At 38.5% G+C, this 19,581-nt stretch overlaps 1 protein-coding gene across 1 annotated transcript in view; it reads left to right on the forward strand.

Moving 5' to 3' along the window:
* Positions 1-646: 646 nt before the first annotated feature.
* TSPAN8 (tetraspanin 8) overlaps positions 647-19,581 on the forward strand; it is a 33,217-nt gene continuing 14,282 nt past the window's right edge. The window contains exons 1-3 of the mRNA XM_028532484.2: positions 647-1,133; positions 12,374-12,436; positions 17,436-17,573. Coding sequence (XP_028388285.1) covers positions 1,074-1,133; positions 12,374-12,436; positions 17,436-17,573 — 261 coding nt within the window. The 5' untranslated portion in view covers positions 647-1,073. The remainder of the gene's footprint in view (positions 1,134-12,373; positions 12,437-17,435; positions 17,574-19,581) is intronic.

Here is a 19,581-nt window from a genome sequence, read left to right on the forward strand (position 1 = left end):
TGGAAGACATAAAACAAAAAGTGGCAGAAGTACTAAAAAAACATCAAAATGGACAAGTTTAAACTATCTTTGAGCAGTGGAAAAAATATCTCAATAGGTGTTGCATCAATTGGAGAGTACTTTGAAGGTGACTGAAGTTTAAAGAGGTCAGAATAGATATGCAATTTTTAATAAACAAATTCCAGCTCTTTTTGAGTCCCCCTTGTATAGTGTCCGCCTTAAAATTAAACTGAACTATCAAAAAGGCTATACATGATAAAATGAACACAATGAAGGTAGTCAGAGAGTGACTCATGATAATTTTTTTCCCTCTTACGTCGTAAAGAAATAAAGATAAAAGCTGAATGGCCCTATGGTAGGCAGGGCAGCCTCTCGCTCCCCACTTCCCCCAGCTGCTCTGCATTTAAGGCAGCTCCATGAAATTATTTTGAACTAAATTCAGAGGCTCTGGAAGGCCAGTACATGTAATGGTTGTTACCACTATTCTGGGGTTAATGATAAAAAGTTGCTCTGTCTAAGCCTTCAGATTTGGCAGATTTCTAAATGCATTTTACTTCACCTGAAAGAAGTTTTGCATTCTTGAGAAAATCCAAGTCAAAACTGAGTTGAGACACAATGTCCCTTTATCTCAGAACAAAACCATCTTATTTCCTTCCTTATAGTTGAAGTAGAGGGCAGGCAAGTCAGCTTGTGGTTTCGGAAACCTAACAACCCACTATCGCTGTGCCACTCTCTCCCAGGTTCACTGCCACTCCCTTAACCTGATATCTGTTTACTTGAGAGGAGGCAGTTTTTTAGAAAGGATCATAAATATCCTGGCCCAGTGCCCCAGAAGCCGTGACAGGCAAAAGAACATTCTCGTCTAGAGATAGCCCTTGAGATATTTAAATGTTTGGGTTAATTTTTTATCCACTTTAATAACTAGATTACCCCCCTCCCTTTGCTTTCTATTTCTGCTCTGAAGCCGTGGGCACAGAAATCTCTGCAGGCAAATTACTCCAGAGCATATTGCAGGACAATCCTGTAACGAACGGTTAAACTCACAGCATCTGGATTCCTGATCCTTTTCCGACATGGCAGGTGTGAGTGGCTGTTTAAAATATTCTATGTTTATCTTCAACTTCTTGTTCTGGGTAAGTGTTTTTCTTTTAATTATCAATTTTATGCAAGAAAAGGGATCTGGATATAAATATCATAAATGAGAACAGACTCTGTACTAGAGAAATAGGAGGAGGAGGAAAATATATTTTCCATTTACTTGTTTGGATTTGTTTGTTCTTTCTTTGGTTATTTCAGTAATTGAAAAGGGGCCAGTGACTCGCAAAAGTGCACCTCAGGGTCTGTGAGGATAAACATTTTACAAATGTTTTGATATTGTTGCAAAACAATCACAGAGAAAAAATACCCCTTAATTAAAGGACAATTATTCTTAGTTGTATGTCGTGCAGGCCTCCCTGGTTTTAGGACCCCGTGGGAAAATTCTGCTCTGATTCCATCCTGATGGAGCCCGGAGCCCCGAGCCCCTGAGTCCCAACCTTTACATCTGGGTTTGAAACAGGTGGATGGCGGGGCATCAAAAGATAAAGACCCGAGAAGAGGATTATTTTCAGTAACCCAAAGAAGAAACAATGGGTCATAAAGAACTTGAGAGGGAAACAATAAAAGCATTTTAATCACAAAAAGATCAAACTAAGCCACTAAGTTTGTATCAGTAATTTAAAGTTAGGATTTTGATGTGTCATCACATCTTTTACTCAACAGGTTTTGTATTGTAACAAGTTCTTATGTTTTCCTCAAAAGTCTGTTAACATAAGATATAGCAAATAAGTTCAGAAGTGGAATCTTACATTGGAAAATGGAACAATAAGATATGGAAATGCAATAAGGTAAAGGGCAGGCAGGGATGTTGGAAAACTGACATTATTATTTGTAGTATATGTGGTACAATTTTAGATTGTTCAAAAGAAAAAAAATCATTTTGTATACTGATTTAAAACTGGCTTATGCAGTAGAAGCAGGAGAAAGTTGTGGTTTTGTTTTTTACCTGGTTACCTCTAGTAAATAGGCAGCTGGTATCTAAATGTTGGTAAATTTCCATTCTATTGAAATAATGATATACATAATTAAACATAGCTACAAGAACACAGGCTTTATTGTATAGTATGACTTTTCATTCAGCATTCAGTAGCCCTAATGAGTGCAGATGACATGTGGGTGAAAATGAGCAGATAAATACATAAAACAAGATAAACAAGATCTTTGTACTTTCTCTTTTCTCTAGAAAAATGGGCCACCTTGGCAAATATTAAATGAAGGCCATGAATGTATGCCAGTTTTTTAAAGTTTGTCCTGATAAATTTCTTCCCTTGAATATTTAAAATTGGTTCAATGTTGAGAGTAGAATATAAACAAAGAAACACCTGTGTACTTTGGTTGGTTTTGTTTTTAGCTATTTATTGTGGAGAACTTGGAATGGTTCCGGGGTAGGACAGAGTGATCGACCATGAAACCATGGCCAGGCCTTCCCTGTTCCTCCTCCCCGCTGCCTTCCCTACGCTATTGGATTTTGAAGCAAATCTAGGATATATCATTTCATCTATAAGTATTTTAGTGGGTATCTCTAAAAGATAAGCAATTCTTTTACAAAAATGTAACCACATTGTCGTTATCATACTAAAAACTGATTAAGAATTTCTTATCAAATATCCCATCCAGGGTTCAAATTTCCTGTTGCCTTATAAATGACCCTATGTAAATCAGAATCCAAATAAGGCTCAGACATTGTACCCACACATTAACGTATCTTTTATGTCAATTTTCATCTTTAGGCTCTCACTCCATCTTTATCTCTTTTTTCTTCCCGGCAATTTTATGTACTGGTGTGTGTTGTCAGAATGTTCACAATCTGGATTTTGCCATTTTTATACCTATGGTACAATTTAACATGTTCCCCCATCTTCTGTATTTTCTCTAATTTAGTAGTCACATCCAGCAGCTTGAAAAAATTCAGGTATTCCTTTTGGCCGATACAACTGCTTTATAAGTGAGACTGTGTGTTCTTTCATCAGGAGGCACATAATATCTGACCATACCACTTTTTATGATGTTAGTAACCACTGATGCTCAAGAACCTAAGTCCTTAGTTCCTTGACAGTTTCAAATTAATGATACTCCATTCCTATTATTTTTTCCTTTATTTTTGGCTATACTACTATCAATGAGGAGAAATTCATCGTTTACTGATTGGTTCCCAGTGGTATTCAGTTTTTATTTTAAACGAGAGCACAAAGGTTTCTTAGTCTTTACCTAACAGATTTCAGAATGATGAGTTAACTTTCTCATCATACAATACCACAATAATATCACTATCATACAATAGTGATAGGCAAGTATTTCTCTAAGTACCCATGAAAGAATAAATTTAAATGTCCTCAGAGTTCTCATTCTCATTGGTGTGCAATTTATTCCATCTTTGGCCAGTGGGAGGGAGCATCTTCAGGTTGGCTCCTGAGTTCTTTTGACACAATCCTAAGAACTTTGATAACTTCTTCACTATCTGGTATGACAAGATGTTTCAGGCTCACTTCCCTATTTCCTGCCCCAGACCTGGACTCAGCTCTTTTCTCCAAAAAGCTCTGATACTCTTTTAAAAAACTGTAACCATTGTCTTTTTATGATACAGAGTATATATGGCCCATAAAAAAACCAGCAAATGAATATGCTAATAAATGCATAGCTCCTATTTTAATAATGTGTCTCAAAGTACCCAAACCAGTAGCAATCCTCATTATGAAATTATAAAACTGTTAAAATACAACATAAAAAGTGAATAATATATCACAGGTCAGTGTTTTATTAAATGGATAAGCAGGAATTTGGAATAGATTTGAACTTTGAACCACAACTATAAGTTGAAGAAAGGGGTAGGTTCAGGATTATTTACAATTAGAGTTCAAAGATAGTTGTATATATCTGTGTCATACTATTCCTTGGCATTGTTACTGCTTTTTTTGGAACCTCTGATTTTTTTGTGGTTTCCATCATTTCTTTGGTTTTCTGACAATGAAGACAAAGTCTCATGCTGGGATTCAGGTTAAATATGTCTAACTTCTCTGGGCTAAAGGCCTTGTCCTTATCATTAGCATAGTGGTGGGATCTGCAGTCTCCATATGAGCCTCATGAAGTGGAGTATTTGGGCAAGAGCAACAGCTGTAAAGACCAATGAATGATAACTTCTCGGCCAACAGGTGACACCCTTTTATTTGAAATCTAGACAGCTGACTCAGCCTCTGGGGTTAAGGAGCTGCTCCTCTCTCTACCCTTCCCTCCACCCACAACCCAGAGTTCTCAGAATTTTACAATCCTTCATAGGAAATTAGCAATTTGTCACATTTCTAATGTTTACTTAAGCAAAATTTTAACGGTCCCACTGATGTGGTTTCATTGTAGATATCCATGACCGTATGTTTTCAAATGCATTCTTTCTGGTGTAACTTGCAAAACTAAGCCTTTGCAAAGTAGAGACAGATGTTGAAATATCTGTAAGATATGCATATGGTCATTTAAGTTAAACATATTGGTTTCTTTTGTGAGAGAACTTGAGATATGCCACATAAATATTCAGTGATTTCCATTTGTTAGAATTAGTAATGGAAGAAAAACATATGAAAGTGAATATCACTTCTAATCATTCATGCTAGAGGTTGATGCAAGTTAGAGTGAATTGGAGATGCTGCAGATAATAGGCAAATTATGGGTACAAAACCTATTTCCCCCAGTCTTGTGTCAGAACAGATGATCTGCCCACATTTTCTTATGCTCCTCTCAGATAGGTCAGGCTTAAGAGTACAGTAGATGCTTGGGGTGTCTTAGGAGTCTGGAGAAGCGGGCAACATGGGGCCTTCGGCCCGTGTGTGCAATGAAACAACTGCCAGAGGCGGAGCTGTGGCATGGCCAGCTCTCCATGTAGGAAAGCAGAGTGAAGGAATGGCACCAATGGCAAATGAGGTGAGGTGAGAAGGAGGAGCCAAGGTGCAAAGCCAAATGTATCAGGGAGTGAATGAAGCCAATGCATGAGGCAGTTTGAAGAGAGCAGAAGGAAGATGGAATTTGGAGAGTGTCCAAAACCAGCATTTTGATGTTCATCATTGTATTTTATGTGGTGCCTGAGTCTCTAGATTAGATGTTCTGAGAGCAATTAAAAGAGTTGATGCAGAGCAGACATCACTAGGAGATAGAGCTACATTAAAAAATAAGGTACAATTATATTTCATTTTGTCAGCTGATGAAATCCCTCAAGATAAAGATTTGACTAGGGCAGCAATGTGTGAGCTTGGTAAATACAGTAGCTGCCTGCCACTATGCACTCAGTGTGGAAGTGTAACGATGACAAAAGGCATTGGAGCCAGTGGTTGAGGCTCGGGCTGAACCTTAGCTCCTCTGTCACTAGATGTGAGACCTGGGGGAAATGAGTTGACCTGTTTCTGCCATAGTGTCTGTTCCTCATCTGTAAAACTGGGGATAGCACTGGTATCTACCCCATGGGGTTGTCATGAAGACTAAGTGATTTAACTCATGTAAAGAACTAAAAATAACACTAAATAAATGTTTAAGAAACAGACACTTCTGTTCACATTGTGTAAGCATTTTTATGAGACAAAAGTATAAAACCAGCGTGCATAGGAATGAAGAATTCCATTGTTGGATTTTGAAACAGGGGGGAAATAAGAGGTCAAGAGTTGTAAGGCAGAAATTCTTCTATCATAAACTAAAGGAATGGAAAGAAAGTATGTTTTGTAAACAGGCAGGCAGAGTCAAATCCTGAATTCTCTTCATATTGCTTTGTGGCCCAGAACAAGTTGCTTGACTTTTCCATGCCCTAGTCTCTGCATTTGTGAAATGAGGACGGTAATTTCACCGGGCTGGATTAATTGTGCAGGCGCACTGAGATCCCCTATGAAAGCCTGTAAGCAAGGCCTGACATACAATCGTAGTCAATGAATGCTATTTTCCCCAAGTCCAACCATCATACCGCCTTTTAATGTAAAAGTATTGGAATCTGGTGTGATAGTATTTTATACATTGTGGGCTTTAGAAACTTAAATATAACTTTAGCCCTACTCTGATCTTACTTTGGCCTCATGGGGCAAGAAATCCATGGGGATAGAGGAATATGCTCACTTTGAACCTGGCCTCCACTTTGAGTATGTGGGGCCCACAGTTTCCCTATCCAAATTGCCCCAAGCCTGTTTCCAGTATCTGTATGGCCTTCTCCAGGGGTGATCAAGAAGAAGCTCTCTGCCAGGAAGGAGAACAGGTTGTAAACAGACCTGGCTGGAGGCTGAGGTATTCATACCCATTCCATTACATCCCTCAGACTTCAAGACAGAGCCAGAAGTGAGGGATGGGGGCCTGGGCTGGCTGTCCCCATGTCACCCCCTTCTGGTAGTAGACTGTGAGAATTCTAAATCAAACCTTGTCTCCAGGCCATTAAGAAGGTTCTTTGTCAAGGTAGGAACATAGAACACATTATGTATATGTTTATCACCTTGAGTTACAACTTCTCCATATAGAGACCAAGGGTCTGTGGTTTGTGATTTGTATTCTTGCTCCAGGCCCTGCAAATGTACACACAGGTCTGCAGGTATTACTTGATGGTGGTCGTACTTTGAAACAAACCACCAAGTGATGAAAACATTCCTGAATGTGCATCATTTTGTCATTCAGAAACATTAGGATGCTAATCAAATGCTGAACATTCATCTCTGTTTACGTATTTCAAAACTATGTGAATTTCAGTGATTTTATACTCCATTGCAGGAAAGATAACCTGAGGCATGCTTAGCCAGGCCTATCTGTGTCAGACAAAAATGTGCTTGATTTGTTTCCCTTACATTTGGAGATATTTGAAATTAGAATTTGCAGCAGTTATAGTGGGTGCTTGGCTCACTTAATAGGTTTAGGAGATGCACATTAATACGATGATAGGGATACTTCACTGTGTACTTACCATGCATTGATGCAATAAATGTCATTCATTTGGGGAACACAGAGAAACCATAATAGCAGAGTCTGGTAAGAATTGTTTAATTTACTCCACTGGTTTAGAGCAGCGATTTTCAACCAGTGTGCTGGGGCAGGCAGGGTGGTGTGCCACAAGACGTTTTAAACCATGCAATACCTGACTGTTTAGTTCTAGGAACTGACCTGTTTTCCCTTAGACTGTCAAATAAAAAAATGATAACAGCTGACACAACAATAGGTTTTTGGTGTGAATTAATCAAAATTATACCAATTTTTTGTCATATCAGAAAAAAAAATTCTTTTGGTGTGCCACAGAACTTTAGTAATTAGTTTATATGTGCCACGAGATGAAGAAGGTTGAAAATCACTGGTTTAGAGCATCAGAAAATCAGATACTGTGTGCAGGCTGGGGGGCTCTCTCTGTAAATCAGAGCTGCATTTGGCCATTTCTGTAGAGAAAATGCATGGCAACCTCCCCTCTACCAGATCTGAGAATTGACATACAGCTGTTATTAGAAAGCAAGGCAAATTAGTATGAAATCAGAATAGGTCTCAGTAAAGAATGAATAAAGGAAAAAACAGCATAAATTCTAAAAAAAAACACCAATGAACCAATGAAAGGAAGTGTCACCCTGAAGCCTTAGAGGACAAGCTCACACCCCTGAGAGAAACTCTGCAGCAGCCAGAAAAAAAGTACCAGGGAATTTGCCTCCACTGCCCAATGCCAGAAAATGACCCCCTGTGAAGGGGTGGCTGGAGGTCACAAGGGAAGATAAAGTTAACTGGAAAACCATAGGATGAGATGCAAAGGGAAATGGATAAAACAACGAAGTACTTCAAGTAAACCAGACACACAGTGATAGAATTAAAATCCACCCTAGAAATCACATTATATGGAGACAGTAATACAGAACCCCAAATTGAGAAGCTCTTCCAGAGGAAAATCAAAAAGAGATGTATGAGGTGAAGGAAGATAATAATATAAAAAATTCTCATAAGCAATGATTTCATAGGCTATGTCATCTTACCACAATGCAATTAAACTAGACTTTTGAGTAAATGTTTAATAAAAGAGGATGCTTGAAAATTAACAGCAGTAGTACTGTCCCAAAACATTAGTGCTTCACTCATGATCACTTGTGTTCTGGGTTATCGTAAAGACAAATCTTGCAGTTGCCCAAGTGATCCACTTGGTATTTCCTTACTTGTTTGTAACCTCCCAGGAGCAGCATGGGAAGTTTTCCCCTGAGTTTATCAAAAAGTGTCTATTTTGTTTGGACCAGTGATGATAGCTCACAGTACATTTTTCCTCCTAGCTAGAACTATGTGCTTTCTTCCATTTTTGACACTTTTCAAAAATGCTTTGATAAACACCCAAATCTGAAGACAGAATTGAGGGGCAGGGGTGGAATGACTGGAGGACACATTATCCAAAAGAGGACAAGGCAGCTTGTTCTATGTCACTTGTCCGGGATGGTGCTTCCCATTTTCCTCCTACCCTGCCTTAGTCTGCTGGGCACCGTAACAAAATAGCATAAAGTTGGTAGGTTAAACAACAGAGATACATTTTTCACAGTTCTGGAGGCTGGAAGTCCAAGGTCAAGGTGCCTACTATTTGGTTTCTGATCAGAACTCTCTTGGTTTGCAAATGGCTTCCTCTTGTGTGTTATCACATGGCTTCTCTGCCCTATATGTACAAAGGAAAAGATCTCTTCTCATTCCTCTCTCTCTCTCTTCCTGTTGTTATAAGGTCACCAATCATATGGGATTAGGACCTTGCCCTTACGATCTCATTTAACTTTAATTACCTCCTAAAAGCCCTACCTCAAAATACAGTCACATTGAGAGTTAGGGTTTCAACATCCCAATTTAGAGGGGATATAATTTAGTCCATAGCACGATCATAAACAAATATCAAAATTTCTTAGCATGCTGGTGCAGGCCAATAAGCATACTGATTCCATAAGTAAAAAGATGTCCCATGAGAGCTGAGTGACAACCACAATGACTCACTGGGGAATGGGGTGGGGGTGGGAGTAGACCTAGTCAGTTTTGCAGTGCCCACTGTGGGCTGACCTGGGGCCCAATAGGTCAGCCCATTTCTTTTTACCACCTTATCAGCAGAAAGAAGGACAGAGTTTGACATTTTTTTTCTTAATTTAGACTCCCAATTTTTAAAAACTATATAAAAAGATCAGGGAACAAACCCATAAATACAAACTGGAATAAAATAGATTAGTATCAATCATGACTCTAGAATGATTGTTCTTGACAGAAAATCTTAAATTACTTTAAAGCCCATAAATAGAAATAAATTTACAAATTAATGAATGATTTCATGTCATTAAGGCTCTGATTTTTACATATGAATTTCTTCAGTAAGATGAAAATGATATATTTTAAACATCTGTTTCTTTTGTTTTGATGATGAAGTTTGAATAAGGATGGAGGTGCTAGTTTGGTCAGTTTCAAATCCCTGAGAACATTTATCTAATTGTAAGATTGACTTCAGACAAAATATTCTTGACTCCTGAAATACACTTTCTACTTTAAAAAGCCTTTAATTTGTTGGAGCAGTTTTAGGTCCACAGCAAAATAGAGAGGAAGGTCCAGAGACTTCCCATACATCCTGGTCCCCACACATGCACAACATCCCCCCATCATCAGTATCACTTGCAAGAGCGGTACGTTTGTTACAGTTGATGAACCAACGCTGACTCATCATCATCACTCAAAGACCATAGTTTATATTGGGGTTCACTCTTGGTGTTGTACATTCCATGGGTTTGGATAAATGTATAATGACCTTGACATGTATCCATCATTATGTTGTTATTTAGAGTATTTTCACTGTCCTAAAATCTCCCGTGCTCTGCCCATTTTTGTTCCCCCTCCAACAATCCCTGATCTTTTTACTGACTCCACAGCTTTGCCCTTTCCAGAACGTGTGTAGTTGGAATTATATAGTATATAGTATTTTCAGATTGGCTTCTTTCACTTAGTAAGATGGATTTCATTTACCTTCATATTCTTTCATGGTTTGATAGTCATTTCTTTTTAGCCTTGAATAATATTCCATTGTCTGGATGTACCACAGTTTATTTATCCATTCATCTGCTGAAGGACATCTTGGTGCCTGCCAAGTTTTAGCAATTATGAATGAAACTGCTATAAATATCCCCGGGCAGGTTTTTGTGTGTATGTAAGTTTTCAACTCCTTTGGGTAAATTCCAAGGATCACAATATGTTGCTGGTTCATGTGGTGAGAGTATATATAGTTTGTGAGAAACTGCCAAATATCTCCTGAGGTGGCTGCACCATTTGGTACCTCAGTAGCAATGAATGAGATTTCTTGTTCTTTCACAACCTTCTCAGCATTTGGGGTTGTCAGTGATCCAGATTTTGGCTGTTCTGATAGGTGTATAGTGGTATCTCATTGTTCTGATATCCTTTTTTTAAATATTAATGTTACTGATAACTTTCAGTGGCTGAGAAGACTGAAATTTATAATTTAAGGGGGAAATATGGTCCATTTCATAAGGTTTGTGAATAATTCAATGTCTAAATACATTGAAAAAGTCAACTGAAAAGTCACATAGAAACAAACAAAAAAGTAAGGGTTTAAACAATATTATACTTTTAGTTTGTAAGAATTCTTAAAGTTTCCTCAGTAGTTTCATCAGTAAGTTTAAGGATGGTAATTATAATATTTATTTAGATAATTAATACTATTTTTAGTTAAAGCTAAAAGCCAGAGCAACTATTAAGATAATCAATGTAAATCTTCCTGTGGAAGAAGAAAAGGAGAAAAATATCAGTGAACAAATCAAATAACAAATCAAATCCAGCTGCTATAAAATTACTGAAAATCCCAGAGTCTCATCATCATTTGACACAAATTCTTTCACACTTATTTATTAACAAAAAACTGCTAAAATGAGCATTTTTATCTGCAAATGAAATTAGAACTAGTCAAAATGAACAGGAAATCAGGAGGACTTTCAGGCTCTAAAGCTGTTTTTCCAATGGTTTGTATTTTATAGTGTGTGTATGTGTATGCCCATAAGATAATTAAATTATACAGGTTATTTGGTGATTTGATAAAGAGCTTTGGTTTTCCATTGTATTCCTTATTTTGTAGGAGTAGAAGCAGGTGGTAGAGGCAGGACTGGGATAGAAGTAGTGCTGGATTTTCACAACATGATTGTTATCTGTCAGGGGTTCTAGTTTCTTTATCTGAAATGAAGGGTTTAAACCTAGGTGATTTTTGAAATCTTTTAGGGAATGCAGATTTTGTGGTTGTTTAGCTCCTCATGGCACTCTCTATTTCTCAACAAAGCCCTTGACTCGACTTCCATGGCAAACTTAATGAGAAGCCATTAAAAATGAAACTGCTGTTTAGGGAGTCCCCACATATTGGCTCAACTGTGCATAAAAGCAATGATGCTGTGAGGTCAGTGGGCTTTAGAGGACTCTGGTACCATAAGGCCAGAAAAGTCTAGAAAGTCCTCCAAGGCCTGCTGTGTAGGGTATGTTACCAAGCTTGTTCTCAACATCTCTGTCTAATAATAGATCTTTGATTTCTTTTTTGAGGCCACAACATATATGTCTTTAAAAAAAAACCCTAAAAGACATGGGTTTTCCTTACATGAAAGTAAAATGTGTTTCACATTTTATGTGTTGGCCTTGGTCCAAATTAAATAATCTGGTAAAGTCATTAAAGGAATTTAAGACTTTAAGCACTGTTCCTCATTGTTCCTCTTCTCTGGGCAAGCTTACTACCTAAAAGCTTATTTTAAAAGAGTTTCTTTAGGTACAAAAAGTGCTATGAACTCTTGTTGCTTAACTGCAAATTTTGTCAGACGTTCTACTTTTCCCTGTCTTTCCCAACTTCTTGCTTCTTGGATCTTGAAGGAATATTTGGTAATTGGTTATTCTCTTTCTTTTGGTGTAAGACAGCTTCTCAAAGACAAATGAGAGGCCTAATAAGGATATTTTGTCTTTAAACAGTTGTGACTTATCTCTTGTATATTAAAAATCTAGCTAAAACATTGAGTTAGAGTTGAAACATGGAAAATCATCTTTCCCCTCCCCCATAGTGGAGATGATTTCTTGTCCTGGAACTATGAATGGACTCCAAATGGGAAACGGACTATTCTTACTGAATTTAGCAATTTCGATGGACCATTTTAGCACTTACATGCTCATGAATAGGCCTCATTTATGTCTTTTAGGTAGTAATGGTGTAACTAATGATAGATCATTTTAACCAGAATGCTAGGGGTATGTGGAATTAGAGTTGCAGTTTATCTTAGTTGTACTCTGATATATATGTTTTCTTTTCCTACAGCTATGTGGTATTTTCATCCTGGCAGTGTCAATTTGGATACGAATGAGCAAAGATGGTCAACAGGTAAATAAATAAATATTGTACAAGCTGCTCTGATCCCAAAGTAGTTTATTTTTCTTATAATGATCAAAGTAATGACAATAATAATAAATATTTCTACAGCATTTTCCTTACCTGTCTCATATGCTTTTTGCATTGGTATGTGATTTTATTATGTAGTTCAATTTAATTGATCAAAGGTCTTCACTATGTGCCTGGCACCATACTGGACATGGGTCAATCCTGAAAAATGGAGAAGGTGCTATTGCAAAAGCAGGAAGATCGCAATGAAAGTGGATGTGGGAAGGGGCCAAACTGAAAGTTTATTAGCTTAGGACAAGCCTGACATGTAGCTGGAGGATACAGACCACCTTTCTTCCAGACCAAGAATGACTTTGTAGTATACTGTATTGGCAATAACTTGGCTGATGCAAGGGTGGGATGGGATGATGGTTCAAAAGAAAAGAAGGTGAGAAGTTCTCTTAGAGAAGATTTGAATCTGTTTTAAAGGCAAACAATATACAAGATAGTTGGTCATAACCTGCAGCAACTGGCAATGAGGGTAACCCCTTATGACAGTAAGAGGCTGGTCACCTGGGTGTAACTCGGCAGCTGGCTGGGGATCTCCAGCTTCCTGCTATCTAAGTAGGATTAGCATGACCCGCTTCCCACCACCATACACCTTCCATGTCCTGTGGTAAAGCTCTTACCAAGACTTCCACAGGCCTGGAGGATGTTTAGTTCGTATAGTTGGTTCTGGCTCCAGTCTTTGGATTCCACATGCGCTGTTTCTGTTTCACATCACAGTGTTGCAAATGTGGAAGGACTGTGTGTGGGGAATAAAGGTGAGGGTGTGGGAGCGTCGTTCTGTTAGTTTTACCCAGCCTCACACCTGGCACCATTTCCTGGCCCTCCTGCTTCCATTCTTCTCTCTGCCTTCTTTTCAGGTGCACTCCACTTCAAATGACTTTTCCTACTGCACACAGCGCAGTTTTCTTGGTCTTTGTCGTCTGAGTTCCTGCCACTACTCAGGATCACATTACCTAGTGCTAGGGCCTTTCCCAAGTATTTTCCCAAAAACTTTTTCTAAAAAGAATGCTGATTCTTATTTGATAATTATTAAGTTATTATTAAGCTGGCAATTAAGGTTAATGCATTTTAAAAAATTAATTAACTTTTATTTTTAAATTTTTCAATTGCATTTGACATTCAATATTATATTAGTTTCAGATGTATGGTGTAGTGGGTAGACATTTATATAAATTATGAAGTGATCCCCCAGTAAGTCTAATACCCCATACATAGTTATTATAGTATTATTGACTTATATTCCTTATACTGTACAGGTAATGCATTATCTATTGAAACTTATTATACCATGATGCAGCTAAATGCCTTTGGACATAGCCTAGTTGAAACAAACATTAAGAGAAAATGACCACCTGTTCTGAATGGGTGGCTTTTTCCTCCCTTCCTTCCTTCCTCTCTCCCTCCCTCCCCTCCTTCTTTTACTTTTATTTCTTCTCTTTTAAAATCATGCTTTCTTCCATTGAGAACCCAGAGAATCCCAATGGGAATTAACAGCCTCCTCATTCTGTGTCTCACTGTGATGAAGTAATTGGGTGAGGGACAGGTAAGGCAACTAGTTGCTAACATCTTAGTCCATCAGGATTTCATTTATTGTTTTAAGCTGATGTGACTTCCTAATGTCTTTTGGATCTGAGCCTGTTAATGGTATTTAAAGATGTATGGAATCTCTGTTGTCTAGAAACTGATGTGTGACATTGGGACTCAAATTAAATACAGAGATTAATAGCCACCTATGGCCTTTTAAAGATGTATGTACAGCCTGCATTATTTTATTTTATTTATTGCTTATTTTTTCTAGTTGATATGGGAACTGTTTCTTTTCCCCCAGTGTTTCTGGTAAACAAATTTGGTGTTCAGTTTATTAAGAAATTACCCACACTGAATATCGTACAAGAGGACTGTTGTCCCTGAGAGGGTGTTACTCCACATCTGGGGATAAGAATAAATTAGTAGAGCTAGATAGCATCTTATGTCATATTTTAGCTCTTGTGCTCTGTCAGCTTCTAACTCTGTTGTCAGTGTCTACCAGGGCAGTATTAACCAGCTTGACTTATGTGAAATTGGCTTGATTTATATTTATCTGAAATAAGGGATAAAGAATCCAGGCTTTGCAAAGAACTGAATTTTACTAGCGGAAAAAAGTAGTAGCAATTTTGGAAGGAGAAACATGAGCATAAACACTGAAAAGAGGTATTTCAGGGAGGTGTATGTGAACATCTCTTATCTCTTTGCACTAAAATGTCTCCTAGGTATGCTTTGTTCTCCTTCAGGATAAACTCAACATTGTGAGGCAAAGCATAGGGGCAGCCAGCCATCCTTGACCCAAGAGATCACTTAGAATCCAAAGAGGAACCTGAGCCTTCTTTCAGGTTCAGCCATTCCTCTTTCTTTACAAATTCTCCCCTTTTTCCAAGACACACTCAGATACTGTTCATCCAAGACAGCTTTTAGCACTCAGTTGCCCCTCCCCTATAACAAACACTTGAACTCAGATTTCTACTTCTTTTCTGAGTAAGAAAAGACACTTGTTAGGCTGGACTTATAACGAAGACCCTCAAGCCAACACACTGCTTTCTGACTAGTCTTTGGTTGTGGGCCATCTGCCCAGGTCAGATAGAAGTGCTTCATTAGCTGGCAGAATAAGTGCTGGCCACATCATCCAGGTCTCACTTGTAGATACTTGACCTATTATTTTTCTGTCTGGGCTTAGCAAAATTCTTTTTTTTCTCTCTTTTGTTGATTTTAGAGAAAGGGGCAGGGAGGGAGAAAGAGAAGGAGAAAAACATCAATGGGAGGGAAAAACACTGATCCGGTTGCCTCTTACACACACTCCTACTGGGGACTGAACCTACAACCCAGGCATGTGCCCTGACAGGGATTCAAACCAGCCACCTTTCGGCTTACAGGATGGTGCCCAACTAGCTGAACCACACTGGCCAGGATGCCAAGCTCTGAGAGGCTTCAACCCTTTCAGATGCCTTGTAGGGGTGTCCAACCTGTGGCCCACAGGCTGCATGCCACTCAGGATGGCTATGAGTGCAGCCCAACACAAAACTAAATTTATTTAATACATTATGAGATTTTTTTGATTATGTGTTGCAGTGTATCTATGTGTGGCCCAAGACAACTCTTCTTCCAGTGTGGCCCAGAGATGCCAAAAGGTTCAACACCCCTGCTAGGATTTGCCTGTGCTGGCCACAGCATTCTGGTGAAGCAGTATTTGATGGGGAGTGGGGAGAGTGGGTTTCCTAATGCTATTTTTTTTTTTTTTTTGTTATTTTCTGTCTGACCCAGATACCATGGCTGCTTATTAACAAAACTGATTTCTTAGCTCCAGTCCTAACAAATAAATAAACAACAATCAAACACAAAACATGAAAAATGAACAAAATATTTTTAGGACATATGTCAGTGAAAAGGATTCTAAATGTGTAAATTGAAACATTATCTGTAAGCACAGACTCTTAGAGACAAAAGAGGCCTTAGATATCACAGAGGCTAACCTAATTCTCTTTATAAATGGGAAACTGGGGCCCAGCAGGGTTAGTTTGACCATTTCGGTGATAGAAAATGAGTTATATAGTAGGACCTGCTGGAATACAGATCTTCGTTCTAATGCTTTGACAACTTCAGCACATTCTTTCCTACTGATTGTCCATAAAGGTTTCTTCTAGGCTATGGATTGTTTTCAAATGTCATTTAAATGTAAAGATCATTCACAGTGGTGGTTTTTTGTTTGTTTGTTTGTTTGTTTGTTTGTTTTGGTATTTCCTGTTAAGGGAGCTGAACTACAATGAAATGTAGAATATTCTAGGAGAAGAGTCTCTGAGTTAGTATAAGAACTAATGCTCTACCTAGAAATAGAAATAGAAACAGATAGAGGTTTTATAAGAAAGATGGGCTACTTGTGGCACTCAAGTATAACACCAGCACAAGGTTTCACCTTTGGATTATTATGTACTTCTGGATATATCTAGAGGACAAGTGGTAGATTGAGGCTAGGTGTTATGAAGGTGAAGAAGGGTATGTGTGGGGAAGAAGAAATTAATTATGCAGGTTGTATAACCCACCCACCACAAAGGGCTCTATAAATTTCCCCCCAATATCTCATTACTTAACAGTCAGGCAACATGAAGAGTTTCTGGATGACTCCATGGACTATATCTTCTGGGAACACGGAGATAGAATTGACATGGAATTTCAGGCACTAGACTATTTTTTCTTATTTTAAATTTTTTGTTTGTTTTGGCAAATGCATAGGTCTATGAAATTACCATTATGATCAATATATAAAGGGTTTTATTAACCCATAAATGTTCCCTCATTGCTTTGTGGTCAGTTCCTCCTTTCCCTCCTTCCAAACTAGAGATCAAGCCCTGCTCTGACTTCTGTCACCGTGGCTTAGACTGACCTATTCTTGATCGTCGTATAAATGGGATCATACAGCAACTACTCTGTTGAATATGGCCTACTTAGCTCAACATAACGTTTTTGAAGTTCATTCATATTGTTGGGTCTGTCACTAGTTTGAGGAACTTGAGCTTTATAATTAATTTAATTACCATAAAACACATGCATTACAATATTACTCTTATGTACAAAACACAAAATATACAAACCAAAGAGCCCATCATGTGTGCAAGTACATCTTCTAAATTCAAAGTAATTGGTGTTTTTAAAAGCCTATTACATTGCTCCATCCAAAATCCAATATATCATCTTAGAAAAATACAAAGTTGGAAACATTATTCAGACAAGTTACATCTTAATAGAATGTAAGCTCATTGAGGGCAGACATTTTTGGTGGTTTAGATCACTAAAAGTATCTCAAGGTCCTGAAACAGGGCCTGGAACATAGTAGGTACCGGGTGGATTTCTGTTGAATAAAAAACATCAAGGAAAAGAATTTTTCTGTTTTCTCATCTGTTTTCAGCTTCTCAGTGGTGGTGAATCTGGCATCAACCCCTACATTGGTGTGAATATCTTGATTGCTGTGGGCGCGACCATCATGGTTCTGGGGTTCCTGGGATGCTGTGGTGCCATAAAGGAGAGCCGCTGCATGCTTCTGCTGGTGAGTTTCCCAGGCAAATCCTAACGCCATCCCCACTGTCTGTCAAAAGGACTTGCCAAGACTGATGCCACTCTAACTTCTATTTATAGGGGTTTGATGTGGAAGCTGGTATGTTTAGCTTAGAATAGAGGCTACCCTGAGAGAAGTCAGATTTTAGCCTTCATTTATTCGCTATTACTGAGTACCTGCTACATGAGCTAAACGATATAGAGACGTTGAGACCATTAGAATCCATTAAGGAAGACAGGCAAATAAATGATTAGCTACAGTGGGGAGTGGCCCATGAAGAAAATGGCCATGAAGGATATAGGAGGGAACTTCAAAGGCAGAACCAGAAGTGAATAAGGTGTTTGTGCAGGTGAGGTTGTGATAAGCTTTCAGCAGGGTGGGGGCGGGTAGGAAACCTGCCTATTTGGAGGATCTACAATGCCTTGGGTATGGCTGGAGTGGCAGAGGCTATTTTTAAGCAAATGATAGGAGATGGGTCTGAATATGTACTGTGGCAAAATCATATTTCATGGTAAAAAAATTGTAAGGGAGTAAGATAATCATATCTGTTACTTAGGAGCTTCAAGGAAGATGGATTGGGTTGGGATAACCCAAAGACTTTCACTTTTATAATATATAGAATAATATGGATATACAGTTCCATTTTTAGTTTTCTGAGGAAATTCCATACTGTTTTCCACAGTGGCTGCACCAGTCTGCATTCCCACCAACAGTGCACTAGGGTTCCCTTTTCTCCACAACCTTGACAGCACTTGTTTGTTGATTTGTTTATGATGGCTTGCCTTTTGACCCAGCAATTTCACTGCTGGGATTATACCCTAAAAACCCTGAAACGCCAATTCAAAAGAACTTGTGCACCCCAGTGGTAATGGCAGTGTTATTTACAATAGCCAAGGGCTGGAAACAGCCTTAGCACCCATTAGTAAATGAGTGATTCAAAAAATGTGGTACATTTACACAATGGAATACAACACAACAGAAAGAAAGAAGGAGCTCCTACCTTCCCAATAACATGGATGGAACTGGACAGCATTATGCTAAGTGAAATAAGCCAGGCGGTGAAAGACAAATACTGTATGATCTCACCTATAAGTATAACCTAATAAACAAAACAAGTGAGCAAAATATGGCCAGAGACCTTGAAACAAAGAACAAACTGACAGTGACCAGCGGGGAGGTGGAAGGGGATAACGGGAAAGAAGGGGAAGGGTCAAGACAAGGAACATGCATAAAGAATCTGTGAACAAGGATAATGGGGGAGGGGTTGAAGGTAGGTGGGGGTGGTGATCAGGGCAGGGGAGAGCAATGGGGAAAAAGGGGGATAACTGTAGCTGAACAATGAAATTTTTTTTAATTTTTATTTTTTTAATCATTGTTTAAATACAGTTTTCTCCTTTTTACTCCCAATCCAGTCCCCCCTCACCCCTCCCCACTTCCCTCCCATTACCACCCTCCCCTTAGTTTATGACCATGTGTCCTTTAAGTTTGTTCCTGTGAACCCTTCCCACTGTCCCCTTAAATTCCTTCTACTCTCCCCTGTGGTCACTATCAGCCTGTCCTCTATTTCAGTGTCTTTGGTTACATTTTGTTTGTTTCTTTGTTTTGTTATTTAGGTTCCTGTTAAAGGTGAGATCATATGGTGTTTGTGTTTCACTGCCTGGCTTGTTTCACTAAGCATAATGTTTTCCAGCTCCATCCACGCTGTTGCAAAGGGTAGGAGCTCCTTCTTTCTTTCTGCTGCATAGAATTCCATTGTGTAAATGTACCATAGTTTTTTGATCCATTCATTTACTGATGGGCATCTTGGTTGCTTCCAGCATCTAGCTATTGTAAATTGTGCTGCTATGAACATTGGATGCATAGGTTCTTTTGAATTGGTGTTTTAGTATTCTTAGGATAGAGTCCCAGCAGTGGAATTGGAAAATATTTTTTTTAAAGAGTGAAATAAGCCAGGCAGTGAGGGATAAATACCATACAATCTCACCTTTAACTGGACCAT

The sequence above is a fragment of the Phyllostomus discolor genome, chromosome 2, assembly GCF_004126475.2.
Source record: "Phyllostomus discolor isolate MPI-MPIP mPhyDis1 chromosome 2, mPhyDis1.pri.v3, whole genome shotgun sequence".
In the NCBI taxonomy this organism is placed as follows: domain Eukaryota; kingdom Metazoa; phylum Chordata; class Mammalia; order Chiroptera; family Phyllostomidae; genus Phyllostomus; species Phyllostomus discolor.